Genomic DNA, 19,353 nt, shown 5'->3' with positions numbered 1-19,353 from the left:
GGAAGATCAATCATCACCCTGAAAGCGGACAGCAGACGTCGCGTAGTGTATGTGTACTAAATTTCAGGTCAACAGGTCTAACGGTTTGCGAGCTACAGGTGATTAAAAAACCCTGGACAGACAAATGAACAGCCACGGTAGCGTATTATATAAGAAGATTTACTGTATATACTCACATATAAGTTGGTCTTGAAACCCAAAAAATCGATCATAAAATCAGACCCCGACTTATATGCCGTTCAAAAATGCGACACTTTTGTTGTTGTTGTTGTTTTTTTTTTTTTTACACATCTTCTTGCCTCCTTCAATCTAACATCAGTTTCTCAGACGCATCAAACTTTGTTGCAGCAGCACAATTACCAATTTAAAACCTGCTTCATATTTTCTTCTGATTGAACGCTCCATTATAGACAAGGGATGCTCTTACAATAAAGGTGTATGAGGGTGTGAGATAAAAAAAAAAAGCACAAATTAGTGCAAATGTTGCTTCGGAATAGTTTGGGTATTACCGTGTGGTCACGTAGGCACAATAGAGAGAGAGAGAGAGGTTAGGAGCACACGCTAATACAGTGCATTGCCACACCCACATAGAAAAAAAAGGCTGTGTGCTCCGTGGTTACTCTCTCAAGTGGACGGGCGGGCGTTGGCATATCGTAATCTCGTGGACCAATAGCGTGAGTTTTCCACATTCGACTTATACGACCAACCTTATAAAATACCAGAAGTTGTACAGTAAAATCAAGCCTCGACTTATCCGCGAGTAGATACGGTATTCAGATTTTTTTGTCTTTCTATTTGAAAACTGGGCTGACACATCATCTGAGCTATCCTGATGAAGGGTTTACAGTAATGATACTGCACCAGCACAGGTAGCTGAAGTGCCAGCTTGTTGGGTTCAGTGCGTTGTTGACCACCAGGTGGTGCCCTTCTGTGTCCGTGTTGATGGTGTGGTGCCCACCTTCACAGCATTGACCTGACTGAATGTCGTAATGAGATTGTCAGACGCCAGGCCATGAGGTCATGAATCTGTCTGAGGGGGAGCTGCGCACACACACACACACACACACACACACACGCGCACACAGTGTCCATTACCTGAGGCAGAGCAGCCTGAGCCGCAGGGATGACGTTAGCCATTAACAGAGAACTGGTAATTGCACTTGTAATGCTCGATTTACAGAACTCGCCAAGTGTGATCATTACTGCGTGGGGTCATGAAGGTTCACCTTTACCTGTGTGTGCTGCCACTGATTAGCGCACTTTGATGGCTGCCGTGTTAATTGCGCTAATTCTCCGTCTTGTTATGGACCGTACACAGAATATGCCGGCATCTGTAAACACTTGTTACGCCACGCGGCATGGGGCCTCCGAGTCCTTGGTGCAGAGTTGTTCGGTGACCTCCAGGTTCCTGTTTGAACTCTCAGAGTTGCAGGGTCACCTCAGAGCTGCCATTTGTTGCTTGTCTTTTACGCCGACTCTGTATCTCGCCTCCAGGGTCAAGGTGAGCGGCTTCTATCCCGGGAGGCCCCAGAAGAACTGAAGCAGCAGCCGCTGGCTCTTGGTTACTATGTGTCCACTGCCAAAGCTGAAGACCTTCCCCAGTGGTTTTGGGCATCCTGCCCACAGGCTCAATATCAGTGTCCCCTGTTCCTCAAGGTAAGCCAATGTCTGGGTCACAAGTGCTCCACCATTGTCCCTTGTCATGGGGGTCAGGTCAGTCACATATGGTCAGTTAATTCCATCACTGTCTGGAGAGCTCTGCAAACCCAAGACGACAAGGGGGGCAGTTAGTGAGTTGTGCCCCCTGCCGTGCTGCCTCTGAGCCTCCTCTCACAGCTCCTTCCTCTCTTTTGTCCTTTAGGCCTCACTACACCACCATATCTCGATTGCTCATATGGACGAACTTGCTGCAAATAAGAATTCCCAAAGGACGTCACATCCCCTGGACTCCAAGATTACCTCAGAGGTGTTAAGGTGAGCTGCCACAACATAATGGGGGGGGGCTCCTGACTTCTGTTTGTGATAGGAATAATTTATTGGTCTTCACCCTTGTGTGGTGCCCCGTGTGATAGGTTGTCCCTTGTCCACTTTTCTCTGCCAGAGCTTTGGTTAATTTAACCTGCTCTGCATTTGTCCCGTAGCAGCTAAACAACACGCTGTGCCCACTCAGAACTGTCACACTTTGTGCCTCAGAGCAAGCAGCCTTTAAGACTGTTGTAGGTTGCTGAGGTTTGTAAGTCACTTTGGATACATGGAACATGGGAATGCATGCAGACCCCAGAGGGAGCGCCACATTTGAATTGCTGCTGATGGCTGTGGAGAGACCACTCAAGATTGGGCGTTCAGATGGACCCAGCCAGTTCACAACACTGGGCGACTTTGATGCCAACATCATTGCCAACAGCGCCAGCCGCCCTCATCCTCAGGCCAGACCAAGCGACCTGTCTGCCTCCTGCTGTTTTCAGAGTAGTCCTGGGTCCCATTTGACAAGCGAGTGTTAGTCCAGCGTCCTGCTAGCGAATTTGCAGATGTCATGCGTGGTCTTACCTGTCATGTAGCGTGGCGCCCATTCACGACTCGCTCACTGCACTCAGACAGGTCTGCCGTTACCTGAAGTTGCTCGTGTTATGAAATAGTGAGCGCCCAGCCCCGCGTGGCTGTAAGGTACGTCTGATATCTCGTGTGTGTCTTACGATGACAGGCTTGAGAAAAGGACACTACAGCTGAAGCCACCATCCTGGAAAGAGACCTCTGTAAAGCCACCGGCGGTGTCGGGGCCGTGACAGTGAGGCGCGCCGTACAGCTGTGACAGGGTCATGTAATCCGTGATTCCCTACACAGCTGTGACGTGCTGCCCGACTCAAACCCTTGTAGTGTGATGAAGGGCTCGGGCACGATGACGGCACCAGAGGGGTGTACGCATAGCCCTTGCCCACACTCCCGTTACACTCCAAAAAGATGGTTTCTGCTTGATCTCCCCACCTGAGAGACGTTTGCTTTTAGGTTCTGCTAAGGTGACAGCGATGAAGGAAAGCAGACGACGACGGCGGCGGCATTGGATTTCCGGAGTGTTCTGCACATTAACTGACGCCTCCCATCTTGTTTTTGCAGGTTTGTGCTGGAGCAGTACAACGCCCTCTCCTGGCTCACCTGCAGCCCAGCATCCCAGGACCGCCGCTCCTGCCTGCCGGTCCACTTTGTTGTCCTGACACAGATGTACAACGCCATCCTGAACATGCTCTAGCAGCAACGGGACGGGGCCCCCGGCCTTCCAGACCCTTCTTTGTGAGAGACTCGTACTCGATACGTCTCCCCTCTCTGTTTACAAGATTGCAGAGGACTTCTCTTTCTAACGTGTGTAATGAGCGAGGCAAAGACGGGAAGAACGGCACAGCCATCTCCAAGTGAGCGATGAGGCAGTGGGGCAGAAACCTGGGTGGGCAGTGCTGGTCAGAGATGTGCAATGGAACCAGGCCATAGGGTGGGCATGTCGCCTCTGACTTTTAATGGGACGTGCTTCATTACATTGGGGCGTGTCACGTCTGAAACAGATTTCAACAGTGAACCTGTTAAGACGAAGGTATCTGTGATTGGGAACTGGACGAGACACAGGTCCATCCACATTTTCGGCTGCGCCACCCGCTGCCTCCCGCAGGTAGGAGGAGGCGGTGGCAGCGCCACGCTTAGGGAGGGAAGAGCAGCTCCGCTCGAGTGATTAGCTGTGGGGCTGGCCCTGGCCGGGTGGGCCCAGCGGCCTCGCCCACCGCCACACAGTGACGTTCTTCCACTTTTGCAAAAAAACAAACAAAACTTAATAAAACAAACAAACAAACAAATCCAAAATGTCGACGCTTGACGAGCACTGAGGCTTTGCGCTTAGCTGACTTGGGGGTAGCGACAGGTGGGTGAGGGCGTCAGGTGACCCTTGTAGATACGGCGAGCCTGTATTCGTAAAAACGACAAGAAAACAAACAAACAAACAAAATGTATCTTGTGTACAGTGTAAAATTGACCTTTAAAGAATCAGATATTTTTTATTAATCAAGAAGAACACAAGACTTTTACAAAATGAAACAATTGAAATTGTAATATTGTTAAAGAATTAATAAGGAAGCATTTGCAAAAAAAGGGGAAAAATCCAAACAAAAAAATTGTAGTTATATATATAAATATATATATATGAATATATATATTTTTTTTTTTTACATCTTGAATTTCGTTGTCTTTTCCGTCCCTCCCTGAAGTCAGCAAACTATTGGAGTACACCGATGATTCCGTAGTGGCTTTTTATCGCATGGTTTAAGGCAGAACTGAGGCAGTAAAGGCGAATCCTGGGCTTTGTTACACTTTCTTTTGTACTTTAGGCTTCATGTTATTTAAAAATTAAGTTAAAGAGGAACAAGAAACAAAACAAATGTCTATTTATACGATTTGCTGCACATAAAGAAGAGAGAGGTGTGGAGAAGCTGAGCTCACCGTCTCCGTCGGAGCGTCCCCAGGAGGAGGAGGACAGACGCCGGACCCCCCTGCGCTGCTCTCCCGTTCGGTTTCCTTACCAGGACGCACTTCTTTGCAGATTTACAAGCATGTGTGTAAATTTCAAGAGTATTTTCCAGTTCTAAAAGCTGTACATTTCATGCAAGGGTTCTTTTTCATTTTTTTTTTTGGTTTTTGTTTTTTTGGTTCCCTTTTTCTCAAATTGTTTTTTCCTCCTCAAGCAGCTTTGCTGTGGGCTTTGTTTTAATTAACAGAAAAAAAAAGAAAAAAAAAACAATAAAATGAGGGAAAAAGAGCTTCACTGAAACAAGTACACTAAACAGCAAGTTTGTTACATCTGACATCATTTTAAATATTGTTCAGATCTATCTTGGGGAAGAGAAATCTGTATCTTTTACACTCTTTTTTTAAAAAGAAGTAAGTTATTAAATTATCGAAAAAATGACAATGTCTGCTGTCCTCTTTTGTCTGTCTGTGTTTGTGTCCCTGTAGGGGCAACGTGATGCCAACAGAAAGGGCAGCGCAGGCAGATGTGTGGTGCCCCGTGTGATAGGTTGTCCCTTGTCCACTTTTCTCTGCCAGAGCTTTGGTTAATTTAACCTGCTCTGCATTTGTCCCGTAGCATCTAAACAACACGCTGTGCCCACTCAGAACTGTCACACTTTGTGCCTCAGAGCAAGCAGCCTTTAAGACTGTTGTAGGTTGCTGAGGTTTGTAAGTCACTTTGGATACATGGAACATGGGAATACATGTAGACCTCCGAGGGAGCACCACATTTGAAATGCTGCTGATACTTTCGCTCCAGTCAGTCATGGAGAGACCACTCAAGATTAGGTGTTCAGATGGACCCAGCCATTTCACCTACTAATGATCCCTATCCCACTTGGACAGAGGCAGTGGTGCTGTAACAATTGTTTGTGGACTTCACTAGATCCTTCAACACCATCCAACCTCTGCTCCTTAGGGACAAGCTGACAGAGATGGGAGTAGATTCATACCTGGTGCCATGGATCGTGGACTATCTTACAGACAGACCTCAGTATGTGCATCTCGGGAACTGCAGGTCTGACATTGTGGTCAGCAGCACAGGAGTGCCGCAGGGGACTGGACATTCTCCGGTCCTGTTCAGCCAACATACATCGGACTTCCAATACAACTCGGAGTCCTGCCACGTGCAAAAGTTCGCTGACGACACTGCTATCCTGGGCTGCATCAGGAGTGAGCAAGAGGAGGAGTATAGGAAGCTAACCAAGGACTTTGTTAAATGATGTGACTCAAACCACCTACAACTGAACACCAACAAAACCAAGGAGCTGGTGATAGATTTTAGGAGACCCAGGCCCCTCATGGACCCCGTGATCATCAGAGGTGACTGTGCAGAGGGTACAGAACTATAAATACCTGGGAGTGCAGCTGGATGATAAATTGGACTGGACTGCCAATACTGATGCTCTGTGTAAGAGAGGACAGAGCCGACTATACTTCATTAGAAGGCTGACATCCTTCAACATCTGCAATAAGATGCTGCAGATGTTCTATCAGACGGTTGTGGTGAGCGCCCTCTTCTACGCGGTGGTGTGCTGGGGAGGCAGCATAAAGAAGAAGGGACGCCTCACACCTGGACAAACTGGTGAGGAAGGCAGGCTCTATTGTAGGCACGGAGCTGGACAGTTTGACATCTGTGGCAGATCTATCTATCATATAGTGCCTTTCACATCTATCTATCTATCTATCTATCTATCTGTCTATCTATCTATCTATCAATCATATAGTGCCTTTCCTATCTATCTATCTATCTATCTATCTATCTATCTATCTATCTATCGCACAACACTGTAGGGGCAACATGATGCTGATGGAAAGAGTGGGGCAGGCAGATCCATCACTGCACCTTCGGCCGGTTGGCTCTGACCCTCCCGGATATCCACAAAGTAGGGGTAGTGTTGGTGGTGAAGATGGCACAAATGCATGTCACTTACAGCACAGCCAGAGTGTCCCCCAGACATTGCTAATTTTAAACCTTCTCTCATAGAGTGTCCTCTGTGTGTTCTTCCATCGCACATTCTGCTGACAGGTGTGTAAACCTCAACACACAAAAAAATACAAATGAAGGTACTTGGGACCTTGAAAGTGACAATCAGTAGCATGCTGGCGAACATCGCTGGCAATTAGCTGAAGGAGACGACTGATGGCCAGCAGCTCCTTAAGAACAAGGGTTTGGGGAATGGATGGACGGATGGATGGAGCATTGCACAGGCACAAAATGGCATCCACCTTGAGAATGGTGACATATAATGGGACCGATGTGCACGGCTCTTCAGGAGAAAAATCCAACAAGGGTCCAGCGATTGGGCCAACCTTCTTACAGGGGTAAAACTAAAGTGACAGTCATGAGGACAACCTGACGTTTTCAGAAAGTGGTATCCTTTACTGAGTGACGGCAAGTCTTTTCTAAAATGATTTTAAAGTTTGAGTCGAGCAGTGTCCCCGACGCCTTGCTCTTCAGTAAGATGACGTCACCAATTAGTTATGTGTCCATGGGAGCCAGCACACCTCCAGTGCAATCGAGGACGTAAATATAAAAATAAAACTTTGTCTTTACATCTGTACTTTGAATACAAGCAATCAGTGGTCTGCATACAGCAGGTGTGACGTCACTTAATCCACTTAATAAAGCAACACACTTTGGTCTTTGTGAGACTCGGGTACAGACTTCAATTTTTTAAATCATCACTCACAGTTGACAGGTCTGTTAGCAGGTCAGCCCACGTCCCGTCATTGGCATGTGCACGTTTCCTGCTGCTAGTAGATGGTAAGTAACAGTCCATTCTCGTTGTTTCTCAGGAATACTGCAGATTGTGAAGCATTGATCCTATGGGGAAAATGGAGTTGGGTTCTGGCAGGACACTGGTGGGGGAAGACAGGACCAGGTGGACGTGCCGGCCATGCGTTCTTGTCCCTCGAGACTCGATCATTGTGTATGGAAACCTTGTTGCAACTTTTTACTTCTTCTACAGTCACCTTCAGTTGTCTTTTAGGTGCTGTGCCAGCAGGTAAACCGATGACCTGTACCCGCTGGGGATTCCTTGTACGTGGGGAACAGTTGTAAGCGGCGGTCCCCATCACAAATGAGGTGTAATGACTTGCTTACCAAGGCCTCTTGGTGCCAGGCAGACACAGCCATTGAGTGTGTAGTAAGTAGGAAGTAAAAATGTGAGGTGTGAAAACACAATAGGTGGTCAGAATATCGAGAGTCCACCTTATGAGAAGGACTTCGGAGTAGTAGTAGTGGACTGACAGACAGTGTTCAGAGGCCATTAAGAAGGCTGACAGTGTCAGGTTATATATGTGTGCAGTACAAGTCACAGGAGGTTCTGCTCAGGCTTTATAACACACTGGTGAGGCCTCCTCTGGAGTCCTGGGTGCAGTTTGGGCCTCCATAAAGACATAACAGCACTGGAGAAAGTCCAGAGAAGAGCGACAAGGCTGATTGAGGGCTACAGGGATGAGCTATGAGGAAAAAGTAAAAAAGAGCCGAGCCTTTACATTGATGATGAAGAGGAGGAGTCCTGACTGAACTGTTTAAAATGATGAAAGGAATTAGTACAGTGAATCATGACAGTGACTTTAAAATGAGAACACGGGGACACAGTTGGAAACAGGTGAAGGGGAAATTTCACACAAACATTAGGAAGTTTTTCTTTACATAAAGAACGATAGACACTTAGAATAAGAGACCAAGTAGTGTGACAGACAGTAAGACCTTAGGGACTTTCAAAACTCGACTTGATGTTTTCTTGGAAGAAATAAGTGGACAGGACTGGTGAGCTTTGTTAGGCTGAATGGCCTGTCCTCGTCTAGAGTGTTCTAATGTGTGTGTGTATGTTTGTGCGTGTGAGTCCACGGACATCTAAGGGCATCACAGACCTACTGGTCACTCTCACGACTTGCTGCCCCTCAATAGGCCTGTTGGCATTTTTTTCCTGTTCTGCACACGGCTGTGAATAAACCCCCCCTGATGCCCTCCACCCAATCCCATCCCATCTGGGAGTACTGATGTTGACTCTTAGCCTTTGTAACTTGCATGTGTTTTGCTCTGAGCTCTTCATCTGGTGGTCAATTCTGGCCCCTTGTCCTGTCACACTACTTCACAAGCAGTTCCCCAGATTAATGTTGGAAGTCACTTTGGATAAAGGAGTCGGCTAAGTAAATCCATCTAAATGTAAAAAGTAACATCCATCCATCCCGCTATATCCTAACTACAGGGTCATGGGGGTCTGCCGGATGTACAAGACGTAAGGCAGGAAACAAATCCCCGGGCAGGGTGCCAGCCCACTGCAGGGCACACACACACGGGACAATTTAGAATCACCAATGCACCTAACCTGCATGTCTTTGGACTGTGGGAGGAAACCCACGCAAACACGGGGAGAACATGCAAACTCCACACAGTGAGGACCCGGGAAGTGAACCCAGCAGCGCTACCCACTGCGCCACTGTGCCGCCCTAAAAAGTAACAGGGGTCACAAAATGAGTTCCACTTCTGTAACAGCAGGAATAGTCAGGGTGCTCGTTTGGATCCTCGAGCTAAGCCATTGTTTAGTTTAGACTGCTCGAGATTCCTTCTCGCCTGAAGAAGGGACCTGAGTTGCCTCGAAAGCTAACATATTGTAATCTTTTTAGTTAGCCAATAAAAGGGGGCATTTTGCTTGATTTTTCACAGTGTTCACATTTGAAATTTAACAGTAAACAAAGAAGAATCTAACTGTGACAAAATTATGAATAACGTACAAAGATGGTTTGAACCTTATGTGGTGAGAAGCGGACCCCGCTGAATTTCTAGACATACAGAATCTACTTGTGGGCCCTTCCGAGTCTGGAGCGAGGGCAGAGTGCGGTGGGCCAGGCCACATAGGTATGTGCTCTGCCTCAGGACTACTGTCACTTTCAGTGCCCCTGTCACCCCCACTCCCTAAATGCATACACAAGTGACCGCATCCTAATTGGAGTTCACTTGAGCGTGCCAGTCGCAGTTCTCTGGTCAAAGTGTTGAGCGCTTTCACAGTGGCAAAGTCTTGAAGCCCCGGGGACAGACTTTGAACACCAAAAATGTTTGCCGTTAATTTTCTGCAGTTAATGGTGTGTTGAAATTTGTAGGAAGAAAAAAAAATAAATGGGAGGATGGGGTGTGGAGGGGTCATAAAAGCGAATGGACACCTACACGTAGATTGTTTGTACATACCTTAGCTGGGCTCCCTTGGACAAACCCAGGGGGCTGAGGAACTCATGCACGGGGTCTTAACATTGGGCACAGGTGAGACTTGCCATGGTGCCGACATTAAAATTCCCCTCACATTGACTCCTGCCAGGACTCATCTCTTGTAAGTACGTCTGGCCTTGGCTTGCCAAGCTATTCACAAACGTCTGTCTAATGGAGGTATTGTAAACTTCTGACCTCGCAGCTTCCGTTTTTGTGAAGTAACAGTCAAAGGGAACAGAGTGGGCTCCCAGTGGCAGGAGGCAAAAGGTTTTCAAGGCGCACGTTCAGGGACACCAACACTCTTATAGCAGCTTGACATGAACAAAGTGAGATGGGCTGCCTCCGTAGAGAGTCGAGCGAAGGGAGTGAGCCACATGAGGCACCCACTCATACCTCCACCCATTATTCAACCTGCTATATCCTAACTACAGGGTCACAGGGGTCTGCTGGAGCCAATCCCAACCAACACAGGGCGTAAGGTAGGAAACAAACCCCGGGCAGGGCATCAGCCCACCACAAGGCGCGCACACACACACACACACACACACGGGACAATTTAGAATCACCAATCCACCTAACCTGCATGTCTTTGGACTGTGGGAGGAAACCCACACAGACACGGTGAGAACATGCAAACTCCACACAGGGAGGACCTGGGAAGTGAACCCAGACGGGTCTCCTAACTGCGAGGTGGCAGTGCTACCCACTGTGCCACTGTGTCGCCCAAGACACCCACCCATCACTCCAAAACACCCGGCCATGAATTCACTTTGTCCAGGAATCAACTCGGCTTTCCTTTTCTAACCCACCAAATCTTGAAATGGCTCAGCCAGCCAAGGGGGGAAATAGAGAGAAGACGTTGTACGAGACTATGTGGGAAACGGTATAACAAATGAATTCTGCTCTGTTTGGATGTAATAAGGTGGCCATCTTGTTAAGCGCCGGTACATTTTGGTGAGTGTGCTAACTGTGTGGCACCCAGATTAGGATGACTCTGTCATGACATTGGACCATCCCAGATTTTGAAATCGAAGTGGTAATGTGGCCACAAGACTTGGACCCCCCCTTGGCTTCAGTGCCTTTTCTGATTGCTTGGCACGTACCCTCATTTTATAGACATCCCTTCCTTGGCTGGACTGGTTGGTAGGCATCGCTCAATTGACGTGGTGTGTGTTTTTTAACGTTGTGTGATGGATTTGAGTGGTTGTTCGCCCAGTTCTTGTTGGAATGGCAGTCAGCCTGAAGACAGCCCTTACATTTCTACATACTGCATCTGGATGGGCGGTCATTCTTTACCTGGCCTTCCATTGTCTCACCCATGTAGGACAGTTGTGCCCGACACTGGCTACATCCAGAGCATGATCTGTCTGCTTGATGCCTGAGCCATGTGTGCTGACAGGCTGCGAGGACCTGCAGTGAAAGTGATGACAGCAGCAGTGCCATTTCAAATTAGACTACATTTTAGGGGGCCTGTCATACTGCTTACCCAAGTCACAACCCTGATGAACCGTGTGGTGCCAGGGAAAGCAGTGCAACATGAAAAAGGAGGTGACAACAGAGGGGGGGCCATTTTCGTCGGACACTCTTGACATAATGACAGTGCACAGCAGGTTTATTCTTGGTAAAAATGGAATGACGTCCATATGTCCAAGTCTGGATGTGTTAGTACAACACCTTGAACCCAAAGCCGAGAGATACAGTGCTCTGGTGCTGTGCCCATCTCAGCCATTGCCAGTCTGCTTACATTTGATAGTTTTAGTGCAGAGGCTCAAAGCTGATAGTTATTTCCCCTTAGAAAGTTAGGAATGTTAGCCATGGAGTGTCTCAAAACTGACAGCATAGAAAATGAATCATACAGCAAATCAAGAGAAAAGCGAAGCTGTGCACAGTATCAATGGCATCTTTAATGTTTCCCATTGTCTTCATCATCTTTGGTTTAATGGCTTTTACCCAATGTGTGTGGAGATTCTGTCCTGGAATGGGGCACAAACACATGTCAAGCCGCTGCGGGTTGGCTTTGTCAATGGCACTGGGTAATGTGAAAATCGGACTCTAGCAGGGACTTAAAGCATTTGCCTGATGGTACACATCCCCACAACACTCGCTGGTGTCAGGAAGAGAGCCTAAGCACAAGCTGTATGGAAAGGGCGCAGTTCCTCAAAATATAACATCCACCTTACTTAAAGAGTGAGCTGGGGCCTGTCCCTGTCCCAAGAATTAGCAGCACAACAGGAACAACAAATGTGTAGCGCATTGACGTCAGGTTTAGCTAACAATGTGCATGGGCTGGAGACCTCTGAGCCCCTCTGTACACCACGTCAACACGGTCACCTGAACACAAGGCACAGCCACAGACAAAAACATGACTTCACTACGGAGAAGAGTAAAAGGTGGCACGATCCTCTGTTTGGTCAGGGTCGGAGAGAATAGCGGGGACTCCCTTCAGTCCTGCTCATTCCCAGTCATCCCACCTGTAACAAAAAGAGGTACAGAAACAACTATGTGACACGTGTACAGCAGCTTGGGTAGGCATGTTATATGCAAAGGCACCATAAAATACTGAAGCTTGTTTGGGCACGAATCACCTGATGGTGTTTACTTAAGACACAAAACACCTAGAGATTGTATCCAACGTACAAAGGGGGTGATGTAAAGCCATTAACTTGCCGTTTTAATCCACCGCACCCATTCAGCTGTGTCACCATTCTGATAAAACCAAGGGGTGCTACCGTCATAGTAGTAGCTGTAGTGGTCGTAGGAGCCCATCACTCCCTCCGAAAGGCTCTGCAAATACTCCGTCCCAAAGCTGGCGGCTGTGCCTTGGAGGTATCGCTATCAGTGATCGCACATTTCCAGCAGAGGTCGCCGTTTGACTACTTTCTCCTCATTGTGCCGCCGCGCCGGCTGCTACTGCGGGTCCGCTCGCTGCGTTACCACCGCGGTGCCAGCCTGGCCGCTGCATTCCAGCCGTCTTCATCATTTTATTTTAATGAGTCGGTGACTAAGAATACTTAAATGCATTTCTGTGGAGGATATTACCTTACTATAACACCATGTAAACGTCAGGCTGGAGAAGATAAAGAGAGACGGACACACGAGCAAAAAATAAAAACAAATCTGAAATGTTCGCGAGTGAACGATACGTGTGAGACCGTACGAGACATCTGAGTGGGTCTGAAACCAAACAAACCGTCCGACCTGACCTCCGCAACACGAGTAGGTGGCACGGACGGGGGTAGAGAAGGGGGGATTTTACAATTTACAAAGCTTCCTAGATGTGTGAGATCCCTGCGAGCTTCGCTCCAAATTCCACGAACGAGAGCCGAAGCGCTGCTGACCACAAATCCTTGGGCGTCTGCTGTGGAGCTCGTAATGGCCGAGACACGATCAGAGTTTCACAGTTGTGGGGCATGGTGTTCAAATACCGAACCTGTTGACGCGAGATATGCACGTTCTCCTGCATACACGAGTGGCTGATCTCCTGCTCGTGTTCGCTAGTCGACTAACTGGGTCCCATTCCACGGTGTGACCTCCTGCCATGTACCGGTCTCAGTTGGGGAAGGTTCCAATCGCCGCTATCCCGAAGTTGACAAAATCAAGAACAGTAGAAAACGGATGCACACGTGGATTGAAATTCTATCTTGTTCATTTGATAGAGTAGAATAGACACGGGGCAAGATTTCATCAACAGGAATCTAGCAAATGCGAGACAATACTCTGAACTATATCATCGATAATATATAAAGCTACCTGATATAGAGGAATATCCATCCATCCATTATCCAGCCCGCTATATCCTAACTACAGGGTCACGGGGTCTGCTGGAACCAATTGGAGGAATATTTCTGAACCAATTAAATCAATAAAACTACTGTGAAATAAGACAATAAATAAAATTCCAACAACGTGAAACATAACGATAAATAATTATGTGTCACAAAATCAGGGCTGGATTAAACATTAGGCAGTAGAAAAACTAGTGCTTAGGGCATCAGTTGGGGCCCAACAGAAATTTTCCATTGTTGAATTTAACAAGGACCACCATATGATGCAAAACTGCAAGTGGGTGCAGCTGAACCATTCTCCACAAAAAGGGGCTCCCATGTTAAATGAAAAAATTACACAAATATATGCAATAACAAAAATAATAATGAAAAAGTAATGACAGAGGTTAATGATCTATATCAGGGGTTCTTAACCTGAGGTTTGTGGACCCCTAGGGGTCCATAGATGGGTTTCAGGGGGTTCATGAGGGTCAGATAAAAATGAACATTTACATTCACTATGCAGCCTGGTACTGTTGATTATGAGTGGATGTAGTAGTAGTAGGAATGGCAATAGAAAGCGTAGCAGTAGTAGGAGATCCGTTTGAATTTGCACAAGAGGATTGTAGTTCACAATTATAATGAGCAGCCATTACTTTTCGCATAAAAAAGGAGTGTTTTTGTTAGATTGTTGACTTTACAGTTTAATAATACTTTGTGTAGGGCAGCACGGTGGCGCAGTGGGTAGTGCTGCTGCCTTGCAGTTAGGAGACCCTTAAGGGTTTGCTTCCCAGGTCCTCCCTGCGTGGAGTTTCCATGTTCTCCCCGTGTCTGCGTGGGTTTCCTCCCACAGGCCAATGACATGCAGGTTAGGTGCATTGGTGATCCTCAATTGTCCCCAATGTGTGCTTGGTGTGTGTGTGTGTGTGTGTGCCCTGCCCAGGGTTTGTTTCCTGCCTTGTGCCCTGTGTTGGCTGGGATTGGCTCCAGCAGACCCCCGTGACCCTGTAGTTAGGATATAGTGGGTTGGATAATGGATGGATGGATAATACTTTGTGTATGTCATACAGAAGAGGCCTTAGGGGTGTGCGGGGGTATGGGAGGGGACCTGGGGCTGACCAACATCATGTGAGGCCGGTTACGTCAAATACTGTTACCAGTATGTGTGAACTGTATAAAGTTGCTTGTGAATTTAATAAAAATAACAATAACATACACAGGATTTTCTCATTACATTATTCAGCTAAATTTTTGCAAGATAACATGTGGACTTTACCAAAATATAACGATATAATCCAATTTAAAAAGTGCAATTCATAATTCATGACAATACCATGACAGCTCGAAATGCAATGCGGTGTCATGCGGAAATTACAAGGGCTTCTTCGAGAAAAGGACCCAAATTTCAGGTGTACTCCAAATCTCGATATGCAGGATGTCATCGTCATAACTCACGTTGATGTCATGTCAGCCGTTTATCATTAGCAATACATGTTTTTGTGCATTAATATTCGGACTATGGAATGCTTTTGAAGACGCACATGTATGGAATTTGACCTTGAACAGGGATTTTAAAAGGGTTCCTCTTAGAAACATCTCATATATATATATATATATATATATATATATATATATATATATACAGCATATATATAATATACATACTGGAGAATAAAACTTGACAAATCCACTCAAACGGGATGGGGCCTGGGGCAGTCACCCCACTTGCCACCCCCAAACGCCACTCTTGATGTCATATATGTATAAGACAATGAAATCTCGATAAATAAAGTACATTATATTCATTGCAAGCAAAGTCGTGTTAATGTGAATATTTCTGGGGAAGGGGATCCATAGCTTTCATCAGATTCTTAAAGGAGCTCATGACTCAGAAAAGGTTAAGAATCACTGCTCTATATTAATCTTGGGAATACAACAAAAGTAGAATATGGTAACTGCCACACGGGCCACCAAGGCTCACGTGGTCGTTCTTGTCTTGGTTATGTCAGCTATCCCGCTCAGTCGTCCACAGGGAGTGCGTGCGGCTCATACAGTATATATGGGGGCACCAAAATCTTTTTAAGTATTTAGGGTCTCTAAAGGTCTTAATGTGGCCCTGCGCAAAATATATATTTTATTGCTTATTCCTTTACGCTTTGAATTATTTCTTCATTTATTTCTTTAGTGACAGCTCACACAACATGAAACAAGCCCTGAAATACAAACCTGCCACCCTTCGTCTGTCAAAGCTGAGCAGGTTGGCTCTCAAATTAGACTGACACGTTTCCATTTTGGCCCTTTCTGAATCCAGAACTGAACCTTAGCAAAGCCAGGTTCTCAAGTGAACAGAATAATTGGTCTCAGGATGCTAATGCTGTTCCATAGGTTTCTCTAATAATCAATCGGCATTAACAAAAGAGGAATTAAGGATAAGCTTAAAGAAGTTGACCAACAGGACACTGAAGAAAAAGAAGGCCTTTGTAGTCCCATGTGAATAATATGTGACAAATCAGCCATTTCAAGGGATTCAAGTGAATGCATTTACTGGCATCCTGATAAAACTGAAGTGCCAAACGCATGTCTGGCAGTGTAGTGTGAATGTCCATTTTACATCTTCTATATTTAAAACATACGGCCAGGCTTTTAGGATTATATTAGACCATTCTGTTTCAGTAACCCAATAATTAATAATAAATGTTATACACCAATAATAAACATCATATCATAAACAAATCCAAGTTTAACCGCAAATCGCCACTTTTTGTTTTCTGTACAGAGGCTTAGCCGTAAAATAAAAACTAGATGCGTGGGCGTTCTGTTGAGGAAGCAGCAGTTTGAAAGTTCACCGTTTGCCTTCACCTTTAACGCACCTTGTCCGGCTGGGGAACGTGCTCACTGAAGACGACAATGCCAGCTGCCCTGGCTACTGTATAAGACTTCCTAGCGATAGCGGTTGCCCTGCCCTGGCTGTACGACGTTCCAGCCGCCCTTGATGCCATACGTGCCCAGCTGCCCTCGATATATGGCTGGCATAGTGTAGGACGAGGCGGTAATGCCAATCATTCCGGGCGTACGCCGAGCCGGTGACGCCTACGGGTCTTCGCGCGCACTTCCCTTGAACCCGCGCGCGGGCTACACGGACACGCTTGACTGTGACGTCACCTTTTGGTCTGCGAGCGGGAAAGCGTCTCTGGGCCGGCGTCGTCAGCCGCCATTATGCGTCGTCTTGGACGGGTTATGCTGAAGAAGACGATATCGAGGGGGGCTCAAGTTGTGTTGTTGTTCTAATCCGTTCGTCGGCTTTTGGAGCCATTCGTTGTCATGTTTCAGTGCTTTGTTTTGCTTTTTATTATGTTTTTGTGGCTGCTATGGCTTTTTTATTGTGGTCATCACTAACTTCAGGTACACCTGCCCATTCCTACACGTGGCCCATTGAACGTGAATAAGCTGTGCTTGCGGCGACCTCATAAATTAGGTACTGCGGGAGTTTTCAGCCCAAATAAGGGAACTACTGGGCCGGGAGGCTTCAACGCCACGGCACGGCACGGTCAACAAGGACCGCTCACACCAGCACAGCGCCTGCTGAAATATGGAGCTGGGCCGGCAGCTCGGGAATGGTGGACCTCGAAGGGAGACTCCCGTCTGGAGCAGGTGGGTCAGCCGCAGCGGTACATGTGTGTCTCGAGTCTGTTCTCCTTTTGATAGTCGGTTCATATATGGTGGTCTAGATCTAATTATGCAATTTTCATTACGCTATACCTTATTTAGTTTATTACATAGATAATAGCGGGTTGGATAATGGACGATTGGATAATTCACAAAAAAATCTTTTTTTTTGCCGATAGTTGGCAGCACTTGCCGTGCATTCCAAAATGGCAGGGAGACGGTTGTCAGTCGAACAGCGGGTGCGATGTGTTCGCCTTTTCATAATTGCATAATTAGATCAGGACCACCCTGTAGATTGAATTAAGCCCTTGGGCTAAAACATTTGACTGCACAGCTTTTGAACTGAACCGCTGACCACATTAGGGGCGCTGCGTTGTATTATTTGTAAGAAGGCCAGAGTTTTGTTGGACAAGTTTGTTGTGTAGAACGTACCTCATTTTGTCAAATGTACTCCGTTTTTCATTCATTGACTAAGCAAGGTGGAGTGAATAAATGATATTTTTATAATGAAGAGAGTTTTCTGTAGAGTCAAGGGTGGGGGGCTGTCAATAGGCAGGGCCTGTTAAAGTCCATTGCGGCACTTGTTGATTTTGGGCTATACAAAAATAAATTGTATTGTGAAACTCCTTCACCGGGTATTAGGGTGCAGGGGTTTAAACACACAGGCAGGATTCTGTAGGCTTTCTTTCTGATGGGATTCCCAGCCGAGATGTAGAATTGGCCTTCACCATGTAGTTGATCGTTTATAGCACAGGTGTCTTTTCTGAATTGAGCGAAGTGGAGTCTCTTGGACTTGTACCTTTGTTGACACACTTAAGATTTGGAGACTTGAACTCATATGTTGGGTGAAGTTACACTGGAACCTGGAACAGAATTAACGGAAAAAAAAAAAATCCAAAATTAGAAATCAGACAGGATGATACAGTATGTGGTGTGAACCCTGAAGTGGAAGCTTTGCCGAAGCTGCATTAAGACTTGGTGTGCTATATACCTCGAGTCCAGCTGAACGGAAGGGAGAGGGGGAAATATAGAGTTAGAGGTAGGGTTAAGGATACAATCCACCGCGCTGGTTAACCTGTTAGGTGACATACAATAGACAAGGATTATTTTGTGTCATTCAGCTCATAAACTCATATATAGACTTGGCTGTGACAGATTCAAAAATCGTGAAGGTTGTGAATTTGTGCGGTGTAAACTTCTTCCATCGAGGTGTGAGCATTACTCTGACTTGCACTGTAGAGTGGTGATGTATGGAAAAATCTTACGACACACTTTGCTCTCCTCATAACAGAATAATCTGATTGTTTCATTTTACAGATTGGTTCGGTTAAGCATATTTATTTCCTACTTTTTTTTTTTTTTAACATGTCATTCCATTCTCAAATCCAGTTACTTTCCTCCTGTCCTCGGGGGTAGGTGGAGGTAAATTTTTGTATGCTGAGTATATGTTTCAGAATATTATATAAGCATTTCATTCATTTTATTGCCTGCCAAAGTGGGCACCCTGTAAACGTCATTGCTTTTCGTAATTAGTTAAAGTTAATTGTGATTCAGTGTTACACCTTAATTTTTTTGGCTGTGGCCAAAAAAAAGGGTTGAATTTTAACATATAACTGCTAAAAGCCTGAAAAGTAATGCTGGAGCGAATTTTGTAAACAGATTGAAATTGTTAAAGTTTAATAATAACAAATGGTAAGCCATCCTGTTTTTAAACCAGCGTTTACTACTACAAATAATCCATTTCAATTCAAAAGAATACGGCTTCTTGTAAAATTGTGTTTTGCACTGATCAACAACAAAAGCCAAAGTCAGTCATTAGGAAAAGCAGGACCTGATGTTGCTTTATACTTCTGCTTAGTGTGTTATATTGAATGGTATCCATGATGGGTTCTAGGAGAAAATACGTAACAATATTATTGTCCCTTGTACAAATTGCAGTGAATTTGCTTCTTGCACATCCAATCAACATGTAACACTTGGCCGCTCAAGGTATGGTCATAAACAAGAACCTATTAAATTAGGTGACTCCATTTCGTTTAAAAGAACATGTGAAAATACAGTTCCAACACATCTGTAAATTCTTCTAAACATGAATTCTATAGTTTAAAAGGTTAAAGGCCGCTGAGGAGCAACAGCCAGGCTGAGTATGAATAGCAAAAGCACTAA

The 19,353-nt window shown here is 45.9% G+C and overlaps 1 protein-coding gene across 6 annotated transcripts in view; it reads left to right on the top strand.

Annotated features, from left to right (window-relative positions):
• Positions 1 to 4,113, top strand: part of LOC120541053 (mediator of RNA polymerase II transcription subunit 13-like) — a 154,315-nt gene extending 150,202 nt beyond the window's left edge. For all 6 annotated transcript variants that reach the window (XM_039772323.1, XM_039772320.1, XM_039772319.1 and 3 more), the window contains exons 29-31: positions 1,495 to 1,656; positions 1,862 to 1,974; positions 3,112 to 4,113. In XM_039772323.1, the coding sequence (XP_039628257.1) occupies positions 1,495 to 1,656; positions 1,862 to 1,974; positions 3,112 to 3,244 (408 nt within the window). In that variant the 3' untranslated portion in view covers positions 3,245 to 4,113. The remainder of the gene's footprint in view (positions 1 to 1,494; positions 1,657 to 1,861; positions 1,975 to 3,111) is intronic.
• Positions 4,114 to 19,353: the final 15,240 nt, after the last annotated feature.

The sequence above is a fragment of the Polypterus senegalus genome, chromosome 12 (genome assembly GCF_016835505.1).
Source record: "Polypterus senegalus isolate Bchr_013 chromosome 12, ASM1683550v1, whole genome shotgun sequence".
Classification (NCBI taxonomy): Eukaryota; Metazoa; Chordata; class Cladistia; order Polypteriformes; family Polypteridae; genus Polypterus; species Polypterus senegalus.
Note: the sequence above shows the minus strand (reverse complement) of the source record. Positions and strands in the feature narration are given on the sequence as shown.